Source organism: Balaenoptera borealis, assembly GCF_965194805.1.
Source record: "Balaenoptera borealis genome assembly, chromosome: 1".
NCBI lineage: Eukaryota > Metazoa > Chordata > Mammalia > Artiodactyla > Balaenopteridae > Balaenoptera > Balaenoptera borealis.
In genome coordinates, this window is record NC_138860.1 from 161630065 (window position 1) to 161657003 (window position 26939).

At 36.7% G+C, this 26939-nt stretch overlaps 1 protein-coding gene across 4 annotated transcripts in view; it reads right to left on the reverse strand.

The window, feature by feature from the left end:
- RLF (RLF zinc finger) overlaps positions 1-26939 on the reverse strand; it is a 78026-nt gene that overhangs the window by 30733 nt on the left and 20354 nt on the right. For all 4 annotated transcript variants that reach the window (XR_014243326.1, XM_082387588.1, XM_082387589.1 and 1 more), the window contains exons 2-5: positions 18350-18504; positions 17341-17422; positions 13104-13236; positions 6254-6456 (exon numbers count right to left, since the gene is read on the reverse strand). Coding sequence is in view for 3 of the 4 variants with exons in the window: in XM_082387588.1 (XP_082243714.1) it covers positions 6254-6456; positions 13104-13236; positions 17341-17422; positions 18350-18504 (573 nt within the window). In the remaining variant the exon portion in view is untranslated. The remainder of the gene's footprint in view (positions 1-6253; positions 6457-13103; positions 13237-17340; positions 17423-18349; positions 18505-26939) is intronic.

Consider the following 26939-nt stretch of genomic DNA (forward strand, 5'->3'; position numbering starts at 1 on the left):
GTTAGACAAGTAGCCAGGGGCCATGGCACACAGAATATAAAGACTTCTGGATTTATTCTGAGCAAGACAGAAAGCTATTGAGTGGTTCTGATCAAGGAAGTGACATGGCCTGATTTAAGTTTTAGAGATTATTCTGGCTACTTTGGGGAAAAATAAAATGTAGAAGGCAAGAGTGAAAGCAAGTACACCAGCTCAAAGGCTTCTAGATTCATCTTTGTATCTCCAATGCCTAAGACAGCATATGACATATAGATACTTAGGTATACACCACCTAGAATAGTATTTATCATCCTATATCTTTAATATAATATTAGTGGTAGTACACCAAACTCAGGTTTGAATCTCAGCTTATCTACTTTAAGTTTTATAACCATGAACATATTACTGAATCTGAGCCTCACTTCCTTACCAAAATGGAGCTACCTAAGAGTTGTGAGAACTAAATGTGACAGTGTATACATAGCATTTAGCATAGTGCCTAATACATGGTAAAAGCTCAAAAAAGTGGTAGCTGGTTATTCTCTACCCGCCTCCTCCCCCTCCAACAATGAGAATATAGTTGGAAGGCAATTGACTTCATTTATATTTATTCTTATTCTTTCATTAATTTTTATTTAACTATTGTCTTTTTTTAAATTAATTTTTATTGGAGTATAGTTGTTTTACAATTGACTTCATTTAGAGGAAAGCTCATAAAAACAAAACAAAGCCCTAATACCAGGAATATCAGGAGCTTAGTTATGGACATGTTAAGTTTAAGATGCCATTAGCCATGCAAGTCGAGATAGTGATTAGGCAGTTGAATATATGAGTCTGGAGCTCAGAGGAGAGGACTGAGCTGCAGATAAAACATCTGGGATTCAGGCCATAACTGGCATTTAAGACCGTGAGCCTAAATGAGATCACCGAGGGAATACGTGTAAATAGAAAAGAGAAGACACAAAATGAGTCCTAGAGTAATATAACATTCAATCATCAGAGAGAGGAGGAGGAAGAGCAAGTAGAAATGAGAAAGATCAATCAGCCAGGTAGACAGAAAACCAAGAGAGTACAGTACCCTAGAAGCCAAGTGGAAAAATCTGTTAAAAGTTTAAAAGACAGAGTTAATAAGTCAGATGGAGTAAGGTGAAAACTGGGAAGTCATCGTTGGATTTTTTTCTTCCAGTTGTATTGAGATAACATTGACATACAGCACAGTATAAGTTTAAGGTGTACAGCATAATGATTTGGCTTACATACATCTTGAGGCCATTATCACAATAAGTTTAGTGAGCATCCATCATCTCGTATAGACACAAAATTAAAGAGATAGAAAAAAAACTTTTTTCTTGTGATGGGAACTCTTAGGATTGACTCTTTTAACAACTTTCATATGTAACATAGAGCAGTGTTAACTATATTTATCATGTTGTACATTACAATCCCGGTACTTACTTATCTTATTAACTAGAAGTTTGTACTTTCTGACTGCTTTCATCCAACTCCCCGTCACTCCACTCCTCACCTCTGGTAACCACAAATCTGATCTTTTTCTATGACATTGTTTGCTTTTGAAGTATAATTGACCTACAACAGTATGTTAGTTCCTGTTTCACAACACAGTGATTCAATGTTTCTATACATTTCAAACTGATCACCACAATAAGTCTAGTTATGCTATGTCACTATACAAAGATATTACATAGTTATTGACTGTATTCCCCATACTATATATTTCATACACATGACTCATATATTTTGCAACTGGAAGTTTGTACCTCTTAATCTCACCCATCTATTTCTTTCCTCCTCCCTGCCCACTCTCCTCTGGCAAACACCTGTTTGTTCTCTGCATCTAGAACTCTGTTTCTATTTTAAGTTTGTTCACTTGTTTTGTTTATTTAGACTTCACATATAAATGAAATCATACAGCATTTGTCTTTCTCTGTCTGATTTATTTCACTTAGCATAATAACCTCTAGGTCCATCCATGCTGCAAAAGGCAAGATTTCATTCCTTTTTATGGCTGAGTAATATTCCATTGCATATATGTATACGTATACGTATATGTATACACACACAATGTGAGATATATATATATATATATCTCACATCTTCTTTATCCATTCATCAACTTAGGCTGCTTCACATCTTGGCTATTGTAAATAATGCTGCTATGAACATAGGGGTGCATATATCTTTTCTAATTAGTGTTTTGGTTTTCTTCAGATAAATACCCAGGAGTAGAACTGCTGGATCGTATGGTAGTTCTATTTTTAGTTTTTTGAGGAACCTCCACACTGACTCCATAGTGGCTGTGCCAATTTACATTCCCACCACCAGTGCATGAGGGTTCCCTTTTCTCCACATCCTCGTCAACACTTGTTATTTGTTGTCTTTTTGATAACAGCCATTCTGACAGGTGTGAGGTTATACCTCATTGTAGTTTTGATTCAAAGTTCCCTGATGGGGCTTCCCTGGTGGCGCAGTGGTTAAGAATCCACCTGCCAATGCAGGGGACATGGGTTCGAGCCCTGGTCTGGGAAGATCCCACATGCCGCGGAACAACTAAGCCCATGCGCCACAACATCATTTACTGAAGAGGCTGTCTTTTCCCCACTGTATATTCTTGCCTCCTTTGTCATAGATTAATTGACCATATAAGTGTGGGTTAATTTCTGGGCTCTCTATTCTGCTCCATTGATTTAGGTGTCTTTTTTTGTGCCAGTATCACACTGTTTCGATTACTGTGGCTTTGTAGTGTAGTCTGAAGTCAGGGAACATGATACCTCCAGCTTTGTTCTTCTTTCTCAAGATTGGTTTGGCTACTCGGGATCTTTCATGTTTCCATACAAATTTTAGAATTCTTTGTTCTAGTTCTATGAAAAGTGCCACTGGCATTTGATAGGGTTTGCACTTTATCTGTAGATTGCCTTGGGTATGGTCATTTTAACAATATTAATTCTTCCAATCCATGAACACAGTATATCTTTCCACCTGTTTGTGTCATCTTCAATTTCTTTCATTGGTGTCTTACAGTTTTTGAAGTACAGGTATTTTCTTCCATAGTTAGATTTATTCCTAGGTACTTTACTCTTTTTGATGCAATTGTAAATGGGATTGTTTTCTTAATTTCTCTGATAGTTCACATTAGTGTATAGAAGTGCAACAGATTTTGTATCCTGTCTTTAGGATTTTCTACATATAATATCATGTCATCTGCAAACAGTGACAGTTTTACTTCTTCCTTTCCAATCTGGATTCTTTTTATTTCTTTTTCTTGTCTGACTGCCTTGGCTAGGACTTCCAATACTATGGTGAATAAAAGTGGTGAGAGTGAACATCCTTGTCTTGTTTGTGATCTTAGAGGAAATGCTTTCAGCTTTCCACCACCGAGTATGATGCTAGCTGTAGGCTTGTCAGATATGGCCCTTGTTATGTTGAGGTATGTTCCCTCTATACACACTTTTTGAGAGTTTTTATCATACATGGATGTTGAATTCTGTCAAAAGCCTTTTCTGCATCTATTGAGATAAACATATAATTTTTATTCTTCAATTTAATGTTGTGTGTCACACTGATTGATTTGTGAATACTGAACCATACATGCATCCCTGGGATAAATCCCACTTGATCTTGGTGCATGATCCTTTTAATGTATTGTTGAATTCAGTTTGCTAATGTTTTTTTGGGAATTTTTACATGTATGTTCATCAGTGGTATTAGCCTGTAATTTTCTTTTTTCGTGGTGTCTTTATCTGGTTTTAGTATCAGGGTGATGTTGGCCTCATGTAATGAGTTTGAAGTATTCTTTCCTCTACAAGTTTCTGGAACAGTTTGAGGAGGATAGGTGTTAACTCTTCTCTAAATGTTTGGTAAATTCAACTGTGAAGCCATCTGGTCCTGGGCTTTTGTTTGTTAGGAGTTTTTTAAATTACTGATTCAACTTCATTACTGGTAATTGGTCTGTTCATATTTTCTATTTCTTCCTGGTTCAGTCTTGGGAGATGGTAAATTTCTAGGAATCTGTCCATTTCTTCCAGGTTGTCCATTTTATTGGCATATAGCTGTCTGTAGTAAGTTTTTATGATCTTTTGTATTTCTCTGGTGTCAGTTGTGACTTCTTTTCCATATCTGAATTTATTGATTTGGGCCCTCTTTTTTTCTTGATGAGTCTGGCTAAAAGTTATCAATTTTGTTTATTTTTTCAAAGAACCAGCTCATTGAAAGTTTCACTGATGTTTTCTATTGTTTTTTTAATCTTCATTTCATTTATTTATTTTTATTTGGGTTGAGCCGGATCTTAGTTGCTGCAGGTGGGCTCCTTAGTTTCAGCTCGTGGGCTTCTTAGCTGCAGCACATGAACTCTTAGTTGTGGCATGCATGTGGGATCTAGATCCCTGACCAGGGATCAAACCTGCGTCCCCTGCACTGGAATGCAGATTCTTAACCACTATGTCACCAGGGAAGTCCCTCATTTACTTCTCCTCTGATTCTTTATGATTTCTTCCCTACTACTAACTTTGGGTTTTGTTGGTTTTTGTTTTTGTTTTAGTTCCTTTAGGTGTAAGGTTAGGTTGTTTATTTGAGATTTTTCTTGTTTCCTGAGGATGTTATAAACCTCCCTCTTAGAACTGCTTTTGCAGGTGGATTTAGTGATGTGGTGGACTGGCACAAGTCAATGCCATATTAGAAAACATTCAAGGAGAAAAATGTTAAACAGTAAATTCAGACAATGATTCAAGAAATTACACTGAAAGGGCAGGAGAGAAATGGGGTGGTAGCTGGAAGAAGTCTTTCTCTTTTAAAAATGTTAGAAATAACAGCATAAATGCTGATGAGATAGTTACAGCAGAGGGGGAAATTGATAAATGCAGTAGAGAAAGGGAAAACTGCTGCAGCATTATACTTGAGGGGGCAAGCGCAGATGGGATCTGATACTGAAGTCAAGGGGATTATTGGCCTTAGCAGGGGAAAACAGATATAGTTTATCCTTAGTAACAGAAGAGAAGGTGTAAATGCATAAATGCAGGTAGGTGAATAGATGTCATGGAAATTCTCTTCCAACTGTCCCAGTTTCCTCAGAGAAATAGGAAGAAAGTTCATCAGTGGAGACAGAGATGGGACAGAAGGTATTGTAGCATAGGTTTAAAGAAAAAGGAAAAAGTATGAAATAGTAATCTAAGAGAGTGGGAGAGTGAATGAACTAAAGAAACACAGTGTGACTGAATTAAAGTAAAATCAGTTGCCAGGTTATTCTCCACCTAAGTTTGGCCCCACTGGCGCAGGTAAAGATACAAAACAGGTGGAGATGTAGGGATAATGAGGATACAGGTTAGTCAAATAAGTACAATTAAGGGAGAGACCAGCAGAGGAATTGAGGGTGTATGCAAAGGAGTGCTAATAATGATTGACTATGGAAAAGCAGAGTAAGGAGAGTGAAAAGCTGATCAGACTGATAGACTGCTGGTCCTGGTGGAGTCTGAATATTAAAGGGAGTGAAGTGTAAAGGTGGAGAGTTTCATTTGGAGAGTAAGATATTTACAGCTGAAATTGTCATAAAAGGTTAAGAATTACTACAGCATAGAACCAGATCCTTGGGATTCCTACATTTAATAAGAAAGTTCAGTGTAGAGGTAAAATGAGAATCCATGTGTAAGACTTGAATGGCAGGTAAGAGAATTAAAGGTAGATGATGGAATATAGCCTTGGAATTCCTCATTTTCTCTGTATAATTTATCAAAAACTCTTAGAGAAAACTAATTCCAACTTTTCTAAGGAAAACAATGATTCAGGTTAAAAAAAAAAAACCCTGTTTGTCTGCTTAATCATTGTTCAAAATGTATTCATGGTTTCTAAAGTCCTACACCTCTCTGCTTACAGAGTTAAATATATAAACTAACTTAAATAAAGTTAACTGACATTCTCTTTAGTTTATCTCTTGACACCAGTATTAATAATTTCCACATTTCCCAGAGAGAAATCATTAGTTTAAGAAGAAAAAGCAACTTTCATATTTAAAGATTTCAAAGCAAACCATCACCCAAATACATAAACATTCATCTGCATATTCTTTAATTATCTACTTTTCAAATCCACCTACAAGACATAACTTTATATCCAATCTGTTGAACAGTTAAATATACAATTAAAATGGTACTTTTCATAGCCTGAAAAAAAATGAGTCTTTGGTTTCAGCCTGGCATACAATTATTAAAATCTATTAAATTCATAGTTAGTGTGAATGACAACAGCAGTTATTTGCTTTACTTACCTCCTTAATAGCATCTTCATTAGGAAGAATGGAACATAAGCACGTGATATAGGCTTGCTGAAAAGATGACACATTTGAAATTTCTTTAGATTCTGCACATAGTTTTGATAAAGCAGTAGCCTGGGGGATGCAGTTAGATTTCAACAAATGTTTTATTCGCATTTGCAGAAAGAAAGGTCCTTCTTGTGCAATCAATTTATTGACTAGAAAAAAGGAAAAATAAAACAGTTTGATAACATACCACATAACATGTCAAGGTTGTAAAGATGAAAGTTTGATATCTTTTGTTGTTGCTTGTTTTTAGTGGACAAAAAGTCAGCTGATATAACTGGAAGTTTATTCTGATCTCAGTACTCATCTAACAGAGCAAAGAGCAAAATAAATTAATGTTGCTAATTATTCCCACATTACTAAGTAGTTTTATTTTGAATACCATACCTTTTAATAAAGCTACTACTAACATTTCATCAAAATTCATTCTTTCACCTTCTCCTCCCTCACTTTCTGATAAGGATAGTAAGGAAGAATGAAATGAACTATAAACATAAGTACAAGGCAAAAAGGCAAGTATCCTGTGTAATATTAACAACTACCACTTGTACACTTATGAGGTACCAAGCTTTAAGCTGACTGTTTTTATATACCTCTCATTTATTCTTCACACCACCACCAAGGCAAGTATTGTTATCCCCAGTTTAAGGTTAGGAAAATTAATACTCAGAGAAATTAGGTAACTTGCCAAGGATTCCAAAGCCAGTGGTGGTCTTTCCTCTAAACCAGGCATTTCTCAAAGTGTGTTCCACCGACCAAAAGACCTGAGAGATAGTCCTAGAAAAAAAAAGGATTCCTTGGTCAAATCTCTGAACAGTCCTGCAATGAAGAAAACTGTTCACTTTTATTTAACCCAATGTTTCCCAAACTGATTTGACCAGAGAACCCTTTTACACATATCATTAGCACAACGTAAAATCTACGTTCCTGGTTCAGTACACACTTTGGAAAATGCTGCTCTGAGCAGTACTCAATATTAAGCACCTGAACACCGATTTGTACAGTGTTCTGGACAAGCCCTCGATTTATAAATAGTAAATACTTACCAAGTGTGTGGCATCGTTACACAGTATTATTTAAAGAACAGAGGTGGGAATATACATGTCAAGATGAGTGGCAAGCAAACAAACTGCGTTAGGTGGTTCACCTAAAACAGTGTTTCTTAAACTTGAAAGTGCCTTCTGAACCACTGGGGGAATCGTAGTAAAATGCAGATGCTAATTCAGTAGGTCTGGGATGGGACCTGAGACTGTGCTTTTCTAATAAGCCTCTCAGGTAAGAGCCATGCTACTAGGTCTACAGGCCACATGTTGAATAGAAATCATTAATATTAATGATAAACCACCGGGATGGTGGGGAGGGGAGGGAGAGACCACTGGCCCAATCTTAACTACATATCAGAATCAACTGTAGAGATTTTAAAATTCTCTTTTTAAAAAAATAGGTAACACCATATATGCAAACGACACAAAATTCAAAAGGCACACCAAAAGGTATACAGTTAAAAGTTGTCTCCGTTCTACTCTGACTCCAGTCCCTTAGTCTCTCTCCCCAAGAAACAATAATCATTTCCAATTTTTTGTTTATCCTTCCAGAAACATTCTTAGTACAGAAGACATATTTCTTTTCCCACCCACTATATCATACGGGTCATTCTATCACATCACTGTACATTGAGAGCTACCTCAATACTTTTAACAAATAAGTATTGTTCCACTGTAGGGATATAATTAATTTAACCAATCCCCTCCTGATACACTTGCAAGTTGTTTCCAATCTTTGACAACTGTCAATAATGCTACAATTTACAGTCCTGTACAGAGGCCATTTCACACATGCACGACTGTATCTATAGCAAAAATTCCTATAAATGAAATTACTGCCAAATTAATCTCCAGAGATTGTACCAATTTACACTCCCAGCACTTATAGGTGGAAGGTGCCCGTTTCCTGTGGCACTTCAGAAAGGTCTGTATTCCAGAGCTCCAACCCTGGAGATTTTGGTTTAGCAGGTAGAGCCTGGACCTTGGGGGTGTGTGTGTGTGTTTTGGTTTTAAATTCCATAGATACTCTAATACACAGTCAAGGTCAAAAGGCATGGACAGAAAATAGATCATTTGCATTTGGACTTTTCCCTATTTTAGTCCCACAAGCACTAAATTCCACAAAATGAACTCACAATCATATCTCAAATAGCTCCTCGTTCCTTACTTCTATTTTCAGTAATGGTATTCTCTCAATCATAAAGAAATGAAATTTTGGCATTATCCTTCCTTGCCAACTCCTTTCCTAAGGAAATCAACTTAGTTACTGTGTCCTAGCAATTATTTTTTAAATTCTCTCCAACCTAGTTCCTCCATATTATTTCCTGCCACATCTGTCCCCTACATCCTAAACTGGCTAATATCAGATTATGCTCTATTTATCTGCTCTACCAAGTTGTATGCATTTTCACAAATCTCACACCTGAAAACAGGCATGTTATCTATACAACCCACCCCCTTCTAAATTCCCACAGCATTTTACTACTTTTACCACACTTAGTTTTCTCTTTAAGTGCAATAATAAATGATTAGAGTGTATGAAGGTTAAGATCTCAGGTTGTGGAATCACAAAACTGAGGTTGAATCATGACTCTCACATATACTAGCTGTGAGGCCCTTGGACAAATTAGTAGACCTGTCTGAGCCTCAAGTTTCTTCATCTATGAAAAGGTTAGTAATATCTACCCCAAAGAGATGAAAGAATCATAAATGAAATACCAGAATGCAAGTAAGACACTGAGCACAGGGCCAGGCAGAGTAAATGCTCAATACTACTTGCTATTATTTGTCCCTGATATCCCCCTTATTACACTGTCAGCAATTTGTGTACAAATACCATGCCTTGTTAACTTTTGTATTCCCTACAGCACTAAGCACAATGCTTTATATATTACAGATGTTTAATAAAACCATGTATTTAGCAACCAATGGTTATCACTTTAATCAATCAAAACCTTTTAGGGCTTCCTTGGTGGCGCAGTGGTTGAGAATCTGCCTGCCAATGCAGAGGACACGGGTTCAAGCCCTGGTCTGGGAAGATCCCACGTGCCGCGGAGCAACTAGGCCCGTGAGCCACAATTACTGAGTCTGCGCATCTGGAGCCTGTGCTCCGCAACAAGAGAGGCCGCGACAGTGAGAGGCCCGCGCACCGCGATGAAGAGTGGCCCCCGCTTGCCACAACTGGAGAAAGTCCTCACACAGAAACGAAGACCCAACACAGCCAAAATAAATAAATAAATAAATAAATAAATAAATAAATAAATAAAGGAACATGACTTTAAAAAACAAACAAACAAAAACTTTTAGATATCTCCTCATCTGGGCTCAGATCCTGCCTCCACAGTTTTAACTACACGGCCTTGGGCATGTGTAATCTCTTGCCTGCTTAATGGATTACAGGAGATAGAAAGCACTAATACTGTGCCCATCACAGAGTAGGCACTCTATAAATCGTAGCTATTATTTCTATGAGGTAAAACTATTTTACTCAACATATTACAGCCACAGTTAAACCACTATATCAATTTTTAACACACAGATCAAACTTGCATTTTAAAAATCATTTTAAGTTATGTTAAAATCAATACTTAACTGTATTTTTAAAAAGGAAATCCATCCATACATTTCAATATTTAAAATGACATAATGAAGTGTACACTAAGATGTCTCACTCCCAACTGTGATCCCTTCTGTGTATTATTTTTTCTAAACATTTTAATACAAAAAAAAAGTTTAATCATATACCCTCTCCTCCATCTAGATTCAACAACTGAACTGTTTTGCCATATTTCTTTATCTAGCTTTTCTTTTTCTCAGCCACTTAAAAGTAAGGTGCAAACATCATGACAGTTTACCTCATATATACTTCAACATGTAAAAAATGGTAACATTTAAGGTCCAGCTAAAATTTTTGTTTTTTTCTTTTTTAACAGAAAAGAGTGTTTTTGTTTTAACTGAAGGCTCAGGTGGCACATGACAATTCATAAAATGGCTTCAGAGGTAGGTGGTAGAAGGGAAAAAATGAACTGGGGTGGGAAAGAAAAACAACCAGGAAGAATTAAGAGCTGGCTGGTTCCTTCTCAGCTTGATTTAGGGGAGGAAGTTAGTACCTCTGAACAATTAGGATGGATCTCTTCCTTCAACCCTTGGTAGGGGAGAGAAAAAAAAGAACAAAAGGCTGCTGCTGCTTTGGCTCTCCTGAGTCTCAAGGAAAATGGGGAAAAGCCAGTGCTTTGATGTCATGAATTAAGGAGGGGAGGAGGGAACTGGGTAGGGCACAGGTCAGCTGGAAAAACTGGCAGATACCAGATGGTAGCTCTGGGTTTCCTCTAGTTGGAACCACTCTAGAACAGTGGAAGGGGGGTCTCCAAGGTTGATGGGCCTGAGGTCTTTAGGGCTGTGGGCTGCTGCCATCACCATTGGAACCAGGGGTGGTTTGTGGGCACTGGGGCTCAAGTCAGGAACCATCAGTGGGGCTGGGTTTGGTCCTGCCAGCCCTACGTTTTGTGGTAGGCTGCCGGGGTGACCTGGGGTAGAAAGGCGTTTGATACCTGGGTGGGAGGACCTGCTCATTTCCCTGCTGATCATGCCAGGCAGAAGTGTCAACAGCTGGTACTTATTACATACTTCAGTAATAACTGGTTTTTGGTGGGGACGGGGTTACAAAATTCAAGAATTCGTGGCAGGAAAAATAAAAATCTTATACACTTATTTTTTTTAATTCAAAAAACTAAACCAAAAAGCATTTACTGAGTTACTTGGAGGCTAAACACTTTGTACTTTTATGCTTCTGATTACTATGTTATTGAAAAAAGGCAATTAATGAAATGATAGTCACTGCTTTCTAGCATCAAATATGTTGATATCTGGGCTGCAAGGACAATGGAGCTATAAAGGAGGCTTTCTAAATCTGTTGACCTGAAATTAGTAAGGGCCAGTTGCAGAAGTAAGCAGGCAACAGGCTGCTCACCACTTATACTGTGGTTCTCAGAAAAATTCCTTACATATGTAGGTAACCTATACCCATTCAGAGTTTATAGATAGTGGGTACTTACTTAATCTTTATTGAATATATAGGATACCATGGGATATTAGGTAAACAGTGCTTCTCCCCATTTCTTGATTTTTTCTATGTGAAAAGAAATTGAGTACCGTTAACTCCTGGGGTGGGGGGGATATATTTGATTAGTACATTGGGGAAAATAAATTGGGGACATTTAATGCAACTCCATCTTTTCCCTCTGGGGTTTGGGCCTATCTACAAAGGTCATGCATTCTTCACTCCTGAAGCCTTATCTGGACTGGGATCTGCCTAATTCTGGGATCCTTTTGCAACTATTTGGCTCTGTCCTCTAACAACTTTTAATAATAATAAAGGCAATAATTTAGCCTCCACCTGCCTACATTTACAAAAGGATGCCATTTACTGGGAACCTCAACAGAAAACAATAAATATCAATCTATTTTCTATTTAACAGCTATTCTCCTTATTCATTTTTTTTTCTTGTCAGTATAACTGACAAGCAGTAGAATTACCAGAGGAAAGGGACCAAGAGAAAATCTAAACACTCTTATTATCAATCTTCTGACTATACAGAAAAACCCAAACAGCATGTATACAATAGGTTATCAAACTTGGTGAATGAATAAGCTAACTGGAATATTTTAAGATATCAACATTCAAAAGGTCTGTCCTGAGACCTGAACTAAAGATCTATCAAAAATGGGACTTCCCTGGTGGCACAGTGGTTAAGAATCCACCTCCCAATGCAGGGGACACAGGTTCAAGCCCTGCTCCGGGAAGATCCCACATGCCGTGGAGCAACTAAGCCCGTGCACCACAACTACTGAGCCTGCGCTCTAGAGCCCGCGAGCCACAACTGCTGAGCCTCCGTGCCACAACTACTGAAGCCCACACGCCTAGAGCCCATGCTCTGCAACAAGAGAAGCCACCACAATGAGAAGCCCACGCACCGTAACGAAGAGTAGCCCCTGCTCGCCGCAACTAGAGAAAGCCCGCGTGCAGCAACAAAGATCCAATGCAGCCAAAAATAAATTTAAAAAAAATTTTTAAATAAAATAAAAATTTAAAAAAGATCTATCTAAAGTGTAAATAAAAACTGTCCTGAAACTCATTCTTATTCCAGAAACATACTTAACAGAACGTGATCCTTTTTAACTTTCCACTAACTTAAAGCAAATGAAATCATAATTGTTGGACATATAAAATGAGATATTTTGTGTGTCTAAAATGCAAATGTCAACTATGTCAACTCAAATCCATAAATCTTCTGGACTTAAACTAACAACTTTGTAAGAATTTTCTTTCTTTGCATATCTCTATAAAAATGCTAAATTCCAATGTTTCATAAATTTAAAATAAGAAGTAATTTTTTTTCATAATCCTCAGCTGTAGTAACCAGTAAACAAAATATCATTATAAGCAAAGCTCTACTAAATACCAAGGACTGGAAGCAGATTATTGATTTCTATCTCAGGAACTCTGTATAAACATTGTCAGTCAATGCAACATTTAAAAACAAGTATAAAGGGATACTTTTAAAACACTACATAAATATTTAAGAATCCTTAAGCAAAACATTAAGTGCTAATGGTTAGTTTTTACTATTCAAAGGATAAGAGAATGATTGGCTATAGATACACAGGTGAAATTCACAAAATTTTAACCCAGAAAAAAATTTTAATTCTCTTAGAACTAAATCCTCCTTCAATAGTCAGTATAGTTTTAAGCTTACCTTCTTCTGTTTCTACTGGCTGTTGAGACAGAATTTTAAGAAGAACAGGGTTTTTCCACACCCCCTCCTTGGTAACATGAACCAGTATTTGTAGGTTATTATTCCCAAATTCCAATAATGCATCATGTGACTCCTTAAAAAAAAAAAAAGCATATCCAGAAAACAGGCAATATAAAAAGTCATTTTGCCCTTTCAATATATCTGAATGTCTATGAAAAGACCTATATCTTGGATTTCCTAAAAATAAATAAGCAGAAAAAAAACTATCAAAGTTTTGTGAAATTCTGTTGCTGCTTTTTAAAAAATGAAACTAGGGCATTTTCACTAAGTTAAAGAGTACCTTTAAAATGTTTTCCTGAATTCTCCTAGGTAAAATTATCACAATTTAATTTACATCCTTGAATTACTCAATCATTTTAAGGCCACTGGCACAGATTTCTTTTAAAAAGATTCTGCAGTATTCACACAGGCAACCTATTCCTTCTAAAAGAAGTATGACTTAATGACATCTATTGTTATATATCTTTTTAATTGTTTAAATTCTTCTATCAAAGGACTTTTGGGTTTCCCTGGTGGCGCAGTGGTTGAGAATCTGCCTGCTAATGCAGGGGACACGGGTTTGAGCCCTGGTCTGGGAAGATCCCACATGCCACGGAGCAACTGGGCCCGTGAGCCACAACTACTGAGCCTGCGCGTCTGGAGCCTGTGCCCCGCAACGGGAGGGGCCGCGATAGTGAGAGGCCGGCGCACCGTGATGAAGAGTGGCCCACGCTTGCCTCAACTAGAGAAAGTCCTCGCATGAAACAAAGACCCAACACAGCTAAAAATAAATAAATAAATAAAGTAGCTATTAATTAAAAAAAAAAAGTGGTAACTCTTGGGAAGAAACAGAGAAAGATCGCTTTAAAAAAAAAAAAGGACTTTTAAAATGATAGATGGCTCCAGGCACTTCCCTGGCGGTCCAGCAGTTGGGACTCTGTGCTTCCAATGCAGGGGGCGCGGGTTCAATCCCTGGTGGGGGAACTGTGATCTCACATGCTGCGCAGCCAAAAAATTAAAAAAAAAAAAAAAAAAAAAAAGTACACAAAAAAATGATAGATGGCTCTAGCTAAAAGTCATGGAAATGTAAGTTATTAGCTGTCATTCTATCTCCTCAGAAAACAAACAATATAATTGCCAATAGTTTATTCTTTAAAATACTTATAAACACAAAGGGCGGGGAGGTAAGGGGTCAGAAGTTTAACTTGACATAAATGATTAAGCATATATCTCACTGTCCTTTATTACTAGTGAGGATTATTGGTTGTTTCCATATTCTAAAATTTTAACTTGTTTTCCCTTAGTTTAGACTGCTGAAATTCTCAAGGAACATAAGCTTTCACTGGTAGCAGTATTTCTTTGGAAAATAAAATATAGGTTAAAAATGTTCACAGACCTAAGACTATAATCTTATATTCACCTAAGTGAAATATAAAAAATAAAGTTCGCTTTTTCCCCCTTAATTTTCATGTCAGAATGACAGGGTTTTAATACACACACACACACACACACACACACACGCACGCACGCGTGCACACACACACGCACGCACGCACGCACACACACACACACACACACACCATATACTGAGTTATCTTCTGCTAAGAAAGGGTTTAAAATATAAAACTGACACAGAAAGTGATATTTCCAATTAACAGTTAACTAACAGCAATATTTAAATGCTATAATTTTCCTTTAATGGCTTGAAATGGCTTGACCTGTCCTCAGGCTTCTTTTTACTTAACTTAGGACAACAGGCATTTACTTTGCAGTGAAGATGAAGATTCTATGTCAGAATGTGCTGTGTCTGGTTACCATATTTGTAATACCTAACAGACCTATACCATTACACTTTAGCAGAACACTGTCACCCCCATGACACATAGCAACTAAAATAAAAAGCCACTGTTTGGGTTAAAAACAAAAACAATTTTCTAATTTTTCATCTGTTCAAAATACAGTTTATTCTGAGTAAGAATGATGTGTAATCCTTTATTACATATATATACACATACACATATATATATTATAGCAAAGTTACTTTTAAAAACATTAGGGAATCTCTGGTGGTCCAGTGGTTAGGACTCTGCGTTTCCACTGCAGGGGGCATGGGTTCAATCCCTGGTCAGGGAAGTAAGATCCCACAAGCCTCACAGTGCAGCCAATGAATGAATAAATGAATGAATGAATGAAGAGAGAAGAAGGAAGGAATGAAGGAAGGGAGGGAGGGAGGCAGGGAGGAAGGCACTTTAAAAAAATAAAAAATAACATTAAATAGTCCTTAAAAACTATGATGGAATTTTAAAAGTAATTTAAAAACTTAGATTTGTTTCTTTTTTAAGGTAAAACTATCTTGAAATCTACAATACAGAAATACTAGCACAAGACGTTCACTCTAGCACTGTTTACAATAAACAGCAAAGAGATTTGGCCAAATAATTTATGGTGCAACCACATAACAGAATCCCAGGCAGTCATCAAGGGAGAGCTACATATGCAATCCTAGATACATGTCCATGTTAAAATCATTAAGTTAAAAAAAGTTGCAAAAAAACAGGATCTCATTTTTCTTTATTTAAAATTTCATTTCAGAACGTATTTTTATATCCATAAAGAAAAGGTCTGGAAGGGTTACACAAGCTGTAAACAGTGGTTGAGAATGCTCTCTGTGGCCTGCTCTTGTAAAACTATTCTCTTACCAAAAGTATCCTCAAAACTACCTGCTGCCTTATCCATTTATCACCTAAAATAAGAAAACCTCAAGGTTTTATGTTTCAGATTTCTACAGGGACCATGTCTTGTATTTATCTGTACCTCTACTGCATTTATTAAACACATATTCAGAAATGTGAATATATATATCCTAAATGTCTGATAAATACCGGGCAAAGTTACACAGGTCGGAGGGAAGGCAAATATTTTATTCAGGCATACGATCTAAGAAAAGAACGAAGAAATATGAGAGTATTCTCTCTTCAAAGGATACTACTAATAATAACAGTAACAGCCTTAATAAGAATAAGTACACTTGCCCTTCTAGAATGTCGTATGCCAGGACAAAACTACTGGCAGGCCGAATGACAAAATCAATATGCTCTGCATGAAAGATGATTTTAACAGCAGCTGTATGAATATGTGAAGAGTTAGGACATTATAGGGATTAAATCAGGCCAAGAACATGACAAAGAATTCTTCTCCTCAAACAGAAAATCTAAAGATTAACATTATATCATTTCATTTTGGATTTTTTATCCTAGAGGAAAGAAATTTCCAGATAACGAGGTGTGTCTGTTAACATGCAAATCTTTACGTATGCCTTCATGAAACAGGTGCAGGCTACTATGGAGTTTGTGTCCTTGAGGAAGCAGTTAAACAAAGCAAGCTCTAGGTATAAATCTAGGTGTAACTTTGGGCAAGCTAATTCACCTCTCTATGCCTGTCTCCCCATTTATAAATGGAGATTCAAATGATCTCTACGGTATAAGGTTTGCAATTTGATTAAAAGATACAAAATGTAAAAACAATGTAGAGTACTGTTTGGTACATAATTAATGATAATAAATGAATGGTAGCTATTTACTTATTATGTCTATTTTCTTTAAATAGTTTTTCTACCTCTACTGGTAACAGGCAAATTTGCTTCCTATTGTTTTTCCTCCTACCTTACCCTCCCCTCCCCAACTTGCTAATTTCTGATCTGCTCATCTAAGAATTCTGATAATCAAGCCAATATAGGAGCCAACGTAGCTCTCCTGTAAGAAAAATGCATGCACAGAATCTCTGATGACTATTTTGACGGTTTAAGAGACTTAGCATTGTAAGTCCCTGAAGTGTTAGGGGGAAATTACTAGATAAGTGTACTATCAATGAAGCAAATACTGCTACCTTATAAACATATACAATTTTACATTTTTAATAGCTTTATTCTGCCTAAAACTTTGTTTCTGAAGAATGAAAACTTTTTTTGTTGATTTCTAAGCTACGTAAAGGCTAACAAAACCAAATGATAGGGAAAAAAACAACAACTTTTAGCACACTCCCTTCATCTGGAAGGCCTCCTTCTCATTTCATGAACTTACTACCAATATATAATGAATTTGTTTTTGTTCTAAGTTTCCAATTTTAGTTTGCTGGGAGAAATTAACTACGTGTCTTGAATACCTAAACAGAGACCTTTTTTGAGGCCACATCAACTCACCTGTAAAGACTGAAGGAAGAGTACCCAGGCTTCACATGGCAGTTCACTTTCAGACACTGAAAGCAGTAATTCAAAACAACTCCTAGAATATGAATAACTAAGTCAGTATATAACGGTGGTTATAGTCATAATCAAGTACAGTATGACAGTGATACTGAATATACATTTTACATTTATTTAGACCATTTTAAATTTGCTTTTCACTCTTCAAAGTTTCATTCAACATTGTTATATTAACTTTTCAACTTTAAAAAAGAGAAAAAAGAAAAACTATGAGGCTTCAGAGGAGGAATAATGGGATTATAAAACCAGGAATGTTTATGTTGCAAAAAAAAAAGTATAAAGTTAGAGGTTTGGGAAAATAGGAAGGAAAACATGTTAAGACCAGAGAAAAATAAAATGGACCACCCAGACTAGAATTTATCCCACCAAACAATCTGCAAACTGAATCAAGGTGATTCCACAACTGAAAACTAACAGCTGTTGTATTTTTTCAATTTGCAAATAAATACATTAAAGGTGTAACTCTGCTATTAGGCAGCCAAATACTAAAATAGCAGCTAGATTATCATGGACCCTTGGGGTGGTAATCTTATACTGTACCCTGATATTTTCTGCTAGTATAATTCTTAGTTCAAATAATATAATTGTATTGAAGAATTTCACAGTGTTTCCCCCCAAAGTGTTCCTCAAAGACCACCACAGCTTCCAGATACTCTTGTCACTTCACTTGATCTATTCCTAAGGACAGAGAGAAAATGCATCATTCTAAGCCTGAGTAGGAAAAGAGACTCAAGGCAATTAAAGATTATGTTGCTTGGCTGGAGCTTCACTTATACTTTATCTCCTGAAAATGTGAATATAAAGTGCTCAGAGCAAAGGAAATTTCATTCAAAGGTATGACCCTGATGTTGCTTTGAACAGTGTGATGCCATAGTAAAGAGAAGTCAGGCAAACATTACAACCAAAAATACTCAATTTTAAGAGGGATTTAAGTTCTTAAACTTACAGTACTAATCTGCCAAGCACTAAGAGGACATCTTCGCATTCAGTAGTTAAATACGGGCGAGCACTGGCAAAGCTTTGGATGGCAAGTCGATATACCTCCAGAAGATACACAATATGTTCTGATGCATTCTTGCTGCTTGCATATTGCAATAAGGTCTAAAAAATAAAGTTAGAGTTTTAATTATTTAAAAAAAAATAAAGACAATGAAACAAACAAGACTATCTTTGTTCTCAAATGCACTACCCCTTCCTTTTTGTCTAACAGATGCATACACCTTTTATTTGCCTTTTTAGGCTCTGGTTTGTTTAGAGGATTCTATTTTCATCACTTAATGAACTGTTTCTGCTGAGTTAAAGAAAAGGCAGAACTGCTCTTTTGACATGAGAATAAATCTAAGAATAAAGCCATAAAACGCCTATAGCTGTTCTCACTAGAGGTCTGGAGTTACCATCTCTGAAATTCAGTAATGTTTCATTAATACAACATTAAATTGAACACCAACCATGTGCCAATACACTGGGTATACAAGGATAAGAATATGATCCCTGACTTACACAAGAGACTTATTGCTGAGTGTAGCCCTCTCAGCTCTTTTTTCTACACACGTAGAACTTATTAGGCTTAATTTATACTTACCAATTTATAAAAGGTTGAGGTTTTTATTTTTAATGAAGTTTATTTCTAAAACTAATATACATGCCAAATGCCAGTTTATTTGTTTACAATGGGGGACAGTCATATTACCACCTAGGGTCCCCATTCCCCATACTTTGATGTAAGAGGTCCCATTCCCCATACTTTGATATAAGAGATTATCTGGTGAGTTTAAAATCTAAAACAAAGGAAAACACAACCACAATAAAGCCTGATAAATTACATGTGTTCAAATGACGACAGAAAGCTGGCTTCTGTTCTCTCTGGACAGTGTGGAAAATCTGCCAAATTCTTGTTTGGGGTCTCTCTTTCTAGGTTCCACAAAGTTGCTCTCCCTACTATTAATATATTTCTTTCCTCTAACAACTGAATAGGTTTTGCTTATGCTTAACTGATATATGTCATTAGGTTAAGACTTGAATTGTGCAACTTTTCCCCCCTAGAACACACATTCTAACTGGGCTAGGGAGTTAAGGCTACTTCAATAATAATTTCTTCTAACTTCCTGTCTTCTGATTTTTCTGCTTAGCAAACTACAAATAACTGTGGTGGCACTGCAGGAGTCCACTGATCTTCTGCAGTTTTTTCTGCAGTTTTCACAGTAACAGTCCCTATATCTGTTCTGATAATTAAGAACTGACTGGTCTTGATTATTTAAAACAAACAAACAAACTTAACAGGGAAATATATGATCAACCATTATACCATATACAGTAAAAGCTCTCTTAACTAACACATTGGATTATCTGATCTTTGCATACTTGAATGATCAAGCCAGTTAAGCTATATTAGTACACCCATTTCAATTCAGTATCTTGCTGCTTTATCACAGTCACTCTAGAGAAGTGGGCTCTTTCTGTTATTTTCAGAAAAGCATTATATCCCCATCTAATCAAATCCCAAATTTTAGTAAAATAAGAAAAAAACAATAATAACAGAGGATCATAAAACTGACCCCACACCAATCCTTTCTAGCTAAAACAGTGAAGAGAAGGAACACAGAATCGTGTACTTATCAGTTACGTAAATAACATTTCACATAATCTCTCTTAAGAAATTTATTAAAATCTATGTCAGAAAGAAATTGTTTTAGGTCAGCAAATTACTTACGGTCTGCATTGGCTAATCTGAAAACCAGAGGGCTTTACAAATTTATATTCAGTACCAGATTTTATGCTCCTGAGGTCAGATTTATCTTATCAATCTTTACAGGCCTAACACTCTTCTACCCCCTTCCATCTTGATAGGACATTCAAGTCTCATCAAATGTTTACTGAATAAATTTACCATTTTACTGAATAAACTCATCATTCTATTCACTTGACAAATATTTTTTGATAGCCTACTCTAGTAAGGAGCTAGGTACTGGGGGGAAAGAGATGGGGGCCTATCCTCATGGAGCTTTCAGAATGAGTCAACACAGCATGATAGTTGAAACCACACATGCAAATTAACCCACTACTGGCTAAAGTATGCAAAGAGAAGGGCACAGTACATACAGATGAGGTTATTCTTTCCACAGTCCACCTTCCCACTCAGAAGCTCCTGCCACCAATCTAGTATCTTCTGACACAGACATTCCATTAAGACTCCCAACAAGTTACACAATTTCAAAGATTCAATACCCCATGACTATTTATGTTTACATTTTTCCCTATACTGATTTATATATTTTTTATATTCCTAAATCTTTTCCCCCTTACATGTTAATCACATTAAGGTGTCCTTAACATGTCCACTATGAGCATACTCTGGACATTGGAAGAATCACTGGAACAATCTTCATTATCATCTTTTTAAAAAATGCAAGATTAAAATGAATGAATTATAGCCATCCAAATGACATTTTAAGTACCTCATGTAAACAAAATTCCATCAGAAGCAGAAAAGTAAAGTGGAAGTCTCTTATTTTTTATAGACATTTAAATTTTAGACACCAACAAAATTGAATAAGAAAGGGGCAATAAATGATAACTATGACTCCCTCAAGTTCACTGGCATTCTTCAGAGACCAAATTAATGGCCTCTTCTCTTTGTTTCAGTAAATTCATTTACGCTACAAAAGCTTACTATGTGGCAATACTGTGCTGGGTACTAGAGATGAAGACTCTTATCCTGTCCTTAAAGAACTAAATACACTGAGAGGTCAGATAAATTAGCCCAATCAGGTACCATTTTTGATTATTTTAAACATTCTTACTGGGGTGCTCTCATTCATATCCCAGGCAGATTATCTCTCAAGTCCTTGCTGTATACCTCAAATGCCTGTTAGACATTTCCATCTGGATGTCCTAGTCAAATCTAAAATTCAACATGTTGAAAACAAACATCTTCCCCAGCAAATATGTTCTTCCTCCTATGTTCCATCTGCTTCTTTTCAGGAGCCAGAGCTAAAAAAACCTGTCTTTGAAACCACCACACCGAAGTTTGCTGATTCAACTGCAGAAATACCTTTGTCTGTGATCTTATGCTTTGATTTCTACAGCCAGCGACCTAGACCAGGCCCCCAACATCCCTCACCTGGAATGCTACAACAGTTTACTTCTCTAGGCTAAATATCCTCCAGTTCTGTGTATGTGTTGTAGTCATAACGTATTTGTACACACAAAAAATTAATGCACAGGGAAAAAAACTAGAAGGAACTCAGCTAATATGGTTATTAGCACTGGAGTAGTAGTAGGATTATAAACAATTTTCTACCATTTTTATAATTTTCTGAAATTCTTCCCAAATTTTCTTTAATAAGTATTATTATGTTTACATTGAAGGAAAGAATCTCTTCCCTATCCCAATTCTATCTATATGCCTCACTACATGGTTTCATACATTCCTTACTACATGGTTTCAAAGAGGTTGGTAGCATCCTGACTATTCTCTGAAACTATCAAGGAAGGAGAATTTTTTTCTTCATGATGGTCATATTTTATGCGGGGATGCATTCCAATTTAAAACTCAAATGGTTCAAGACTAATTTTTCCAGTGGAATAACCATAGTTAATATTTTTGAGCACACAGTATGCACTAGGTATCTTCCTAAGAGCTTTACATGCTATGAACATTTAATACAACAACCTGATGAGCTAGGTGATTTATCATCAGCTCATTTTTTAAATGGGGAAACCAAAGCACAGAGAGATTAAGTTATTTTCCAAAAGACACCTGGTAGTAAATGTTAGGATTTGAACTAGGGTCATCTGACTCCAGAGCCCACACTTAATTACTTTGCTACAAGACTTTTCAGAATGCACAATTTCACAACTGTTTTAGGTGTGTTTTAACTCTACTTCCGGGCTTCCCTGGTGGCGCAGTGGTTGAGAGTCTGCCTGCCGATGCAGGGGACACGGGTTCGAGCCCTGGTCTGGGAAGATCCCACATGCCGCGGAGCAACTAGGCCCGTGAGCCACAATTGCTGAGCCTGCGCGTCTGGAGCCTGTACTCCGCAACAAGAGAGGCCGTGACAGTGAGAGGCCCGCGCACCGCGATGAAGAGTGGCCCCCGCTCGCCGCAACTGGAGAAAGCCCTCGCACAGAAACGAAGACCCAACACAGCCATAAATAAAATAAATAAATAAATAAATAATTTAAAAAAAAACAAACTCTACTTCCCCCACCAGGTGTTAACTTTAATCTTTTACAGCAAGTAGCATCATGGTCATCATCTGGCCTTCTTCCTGAGAGTTTACAACATTTAATTTCCATTTAAAGTGACTGCTTCTGGGGAAAGTTTTCCAGCAATAGTGCTGATTGACACTCCACAGTTCAGAATGCCGGTGGTTCACAAAGAAATGACAAAAAATATCTGGTACCTGTTAAAGCTGCACGTCCTATGGCAACAGGAAATTATATGACTTTTAATAGAGGAGGATTTTCATTATTTCAAATTTTGCACATAAAGCGAGAAATCTTATTGATTTTAATTTCTCAACTCGTGAAATTCCCAGAACTACATAAATTTGAGTAAAATATGATTGCACTATGACAGATAGACTTCCAGCAGGGGGTAGCACTTGAGCTGGATTTCTGAGGTATGCGTCAAGTTTGAAAATGCAAAAGTGAGGGGAACAGGACTCCAAGTAGACAGTAACCTGAACAAAGTCAGAAAAGACCAATAGAACAGATAGGGCAAACAGTGACAATACTTTACATTCGTTGGTGAGGAAGCACGGGAGGTTTCCCTAGAAGAGACTAAGCTGGGTGTGAGATGGAATGGGAAGAGAACAGCTGGCTGCTTACATTCAGAAAGTGGCTAGAGTAAATTACAACTTTTAAGTCTTTTACATATGTTGCTATTAGGCCCCACCTCACACTTTCTATATTGGTTACAGTTGTTTTTTTAAAATCCAGAAATATGACTTACTTATTACTCTATCTACCTACCTATTCATCTATCCTGGATTCAGCTCATCATCCCAGCCTACCAAGATTATTTTTAGATAGTGATTCTGTCATGGGATTTAACTATGCTTTCTAACTTCATTTCATTTTCAAAAATATCTTTTGCTGTTTTTTCATAAAATTAATATCCTTTATTGTTTAAAAAATACAGATCAATAGAGAAGTAAAAATTAAAATGTCCACAATCTACACTATCACTACCCAAAAGTAGACCACTGTTAACAGGTAATATTAAGTTAGAGAGGTTTTTAATGCGTAAATAGCAGTATTTTAATGGACTCAAACTATACATTGTTTTGTAAAATTTTCTTCAACATCAGTATTTTTATAGTTCATGTGTGTATCACAGTTTATTACTCAAGTCCCTGTTTCTGGGCATGATGGTTTCTAACTCTGCATTATTATATATAATATTTAGGACAATGTTCTATAAATGGAATTGCTGGGTCAAAGGATGCATAATTCTTAAGACTTTACATAGTACCAAATTCTGCACCAGAAAATTTGTTCCAATTTACATTCCTATTATTTATGTAAGATAGTGACAGATTGAGGAACTGTCATAATTATTGTACATTACAACCTAAATACAACTTTTTGAGGGTCAACTGGATAAGGGAAATACATTATTTTGTTTATTCAATTTATAATCCTTTCATTACTACTGTGGTTGAATAAAAATGTTCATGTTTCTTTTACAGCACCCATATGGTATCTTCATTTCAGTTATCAATAACAGTACGGAAGAGAGCTTGGATGAGAACAGCATCAACAGTTAATCTTCCCAAAAAACTGAAGAGGGAATACATCCTAACTCACTCTATGAGGCCAGCATTACCTTGATACAAAAGCCAGACAAAGACTACAAGTAAAGAAAACTACAGATCCATATGCCTTATGAAGACTGATACAAAAATCATCAACAAAATACCAGCAAACTGAATTCAATGGCATATTAAAATGGATTATACACTATGACCAAGTGGGATTTATTCCTGGAATGCAAGGATGGTAAAGCATATAAAAATCAATTAGTGTACTACACCACATTAAGAGCATGAAGGGAAAAAAACCTCACATGATCACCTCCACTGATGCAGAAAGAGTGTTTGAAAAATTCAACAACCTTTCATGCATGATTAAAAAAAAAAACAAAACCAAACACTCAACAAACTAGGAGTAGAAGAAAATTACCTCCACATAATATAGTCCATGAATGAAAAACCGTAACATTATACTCAATGGTGAAAGACTAAAAGCTTTTCCTTTAAGGTCAGGAAGAAGGATATCCACATTCACCACTTCTATTCAATACAGTACTGGAAGTCCTAGTGAGAGCAATTAGGCAAGAAAAAGAAATAAAAGGCATCCAAATTGGAAAGAAAAGTACAAGTATCACTGTTTGCAGATGACATGATTTTACATATATAAAATATTAAATATTCCACACCCAAAAAACTATTCATATAAACAAGTTCAGCAAAGTTGCAGGATACAAAATCAACATACAAAAACCAGTTGTGTTTTTTGTTTTTTGTTTTTGCCCACGCCGCACAGCTTGCAGGATCTTAGTTCCACAACCAGGGATCAAACCCGGGCCCACAGCAATGAAAGCACAGAGTCCTAACCACTGGACTGCCAGGGAATTCCCTCAGTTGTGGTTTTATACACTAACAATAAATAATCTGAAAAGGAAGTTAACTATTCCATTTACAATCGCATCAAAAAAACAGGAATAAACCAAGGAAGTGAAAGACTTGCACACTGAAAACTATTAAAACTTGATGAGAGGGCTTCCCTGGTGGCACAGGGTTAAGAATCCACCTGCCAATGCAGGGGACACGGGTTCGAGCCCTGGTCTGGGAAGATCCCACATGCCGCGGAGCAACTAAGCCCGTGCGCCACAACTACTGAGCCTGTGCTCTAGAGTCCGCGAGCCACAACTACTGAGCCCGAGTGCCACAACTACTGAAGCCCGCGCGCCTAGAGCGTGTGCTCCGCAACAACAGAAGCCACTGCAAGGAGAAGGCAGCACACCACAATGAAGAGTAGCCCCTGCTCGCAGCAACTAGAGAAAGCCCGCACACAGCCACGAAGACCCAGTGCAGTAGCAAGCAATCAATCAATAAATGTATATATTAAAAAAACTTGATGAGAGATATTAAAGAAGACACAAATAAATGGCAAGACATGTCATGAAAATGTCCACGAATTGGAAGACAATACTGTTAAGATGTCAATACTATACAAAGCAACCCACAGATTCAATGCAATCCCTATCAAAATCCCAATGACTTTTTTGGGGGGCAGAAATAGAAAAATCCATCCTAAAATTAACAGAGGATCTCAAGGGACCTTGAACTGCCAAAACAAACTTGAAAAAGAAGAATGAAGTTGTAGATCTGATACTTTCTGATTTCAAAATTTACTACAAAGCTACAGTAATCAAAGCAGTGTGTACTCGAGTAAAGACGGACACACAGACCAATGAAATAAAAGAGTCCAGAAATAAACCCTCGCATATATGGTCAAATGATTTTCCAGGGTGCCAAGACCTTTCAGTGGGGGAAAGGACAGTCTTTTCAACAAACGGTGTTGGGAAAATTGAATATCCATATGCAAAAGAATTAGACTCTTACCTTATACCATAAATTAGCTCAAAATAGATCTAACATCAGACTGCAAAGGCAAAAGAAATAAAAGCAAAAATAAACAAATGGGACCTAATGAAACTTAAAAACTTTTGCACAGCAAACAAAACCACCAACAAAATGAAAAGACAACTTATGGAACGGGAGAAAATATTTGCAAATGATGTGACTGACAAGGGGTTAATATCCAAAATATACCTACAACTCAGTATCAAAGAACCAAACAATCCAATAAAAAATGGGCAGAAGATCTAAACAGACATCTCTCCAAAAAGACACACAGATGACCAACAGGCACATGAAAAGATACTCAACATCACTAATTATCAGAAGAACGCAAATCAAAACCACAATGAGATATCACCTCACATCAGTCAGAATGGCTATCATCAAAAAGTCTACAAATAACAAATGCTGGACAGAACGTGGAGAAAAAGGAACCCTCCTACACTGTTGGTGGGAACATAAACTGGTGCAGCCACTATGGAAAAAAGCATGAAGATTCCTTTAAAAACTAAAAATAAAGCTACCATATCATCCAGCAATTCCACCTCTGGGCATATATCCTGAACAGACAAAAACTCTGATTTGAAAAGATACATGTACCCCAATGTTCATAACAGCATTATTCACAATACCCAAGATGGAAACAACCCAAGCGCCCACCAAGAGACAATTGGCTTAAGAAGATGTGGTATGTGTGTGTGTGTGTATACACACACACACACCACACACAATGGAATATTACATAGTCATAAAATAGAATGAAATATTGCCATTTGCAGCAACATGGATGGACCTAGAGAATATCATACTAAATGAAGTCAGTCAGACAGAGAAAGACAAATATCACATGATATCACTTATATGGGGAATCTAAAAAATAATAAA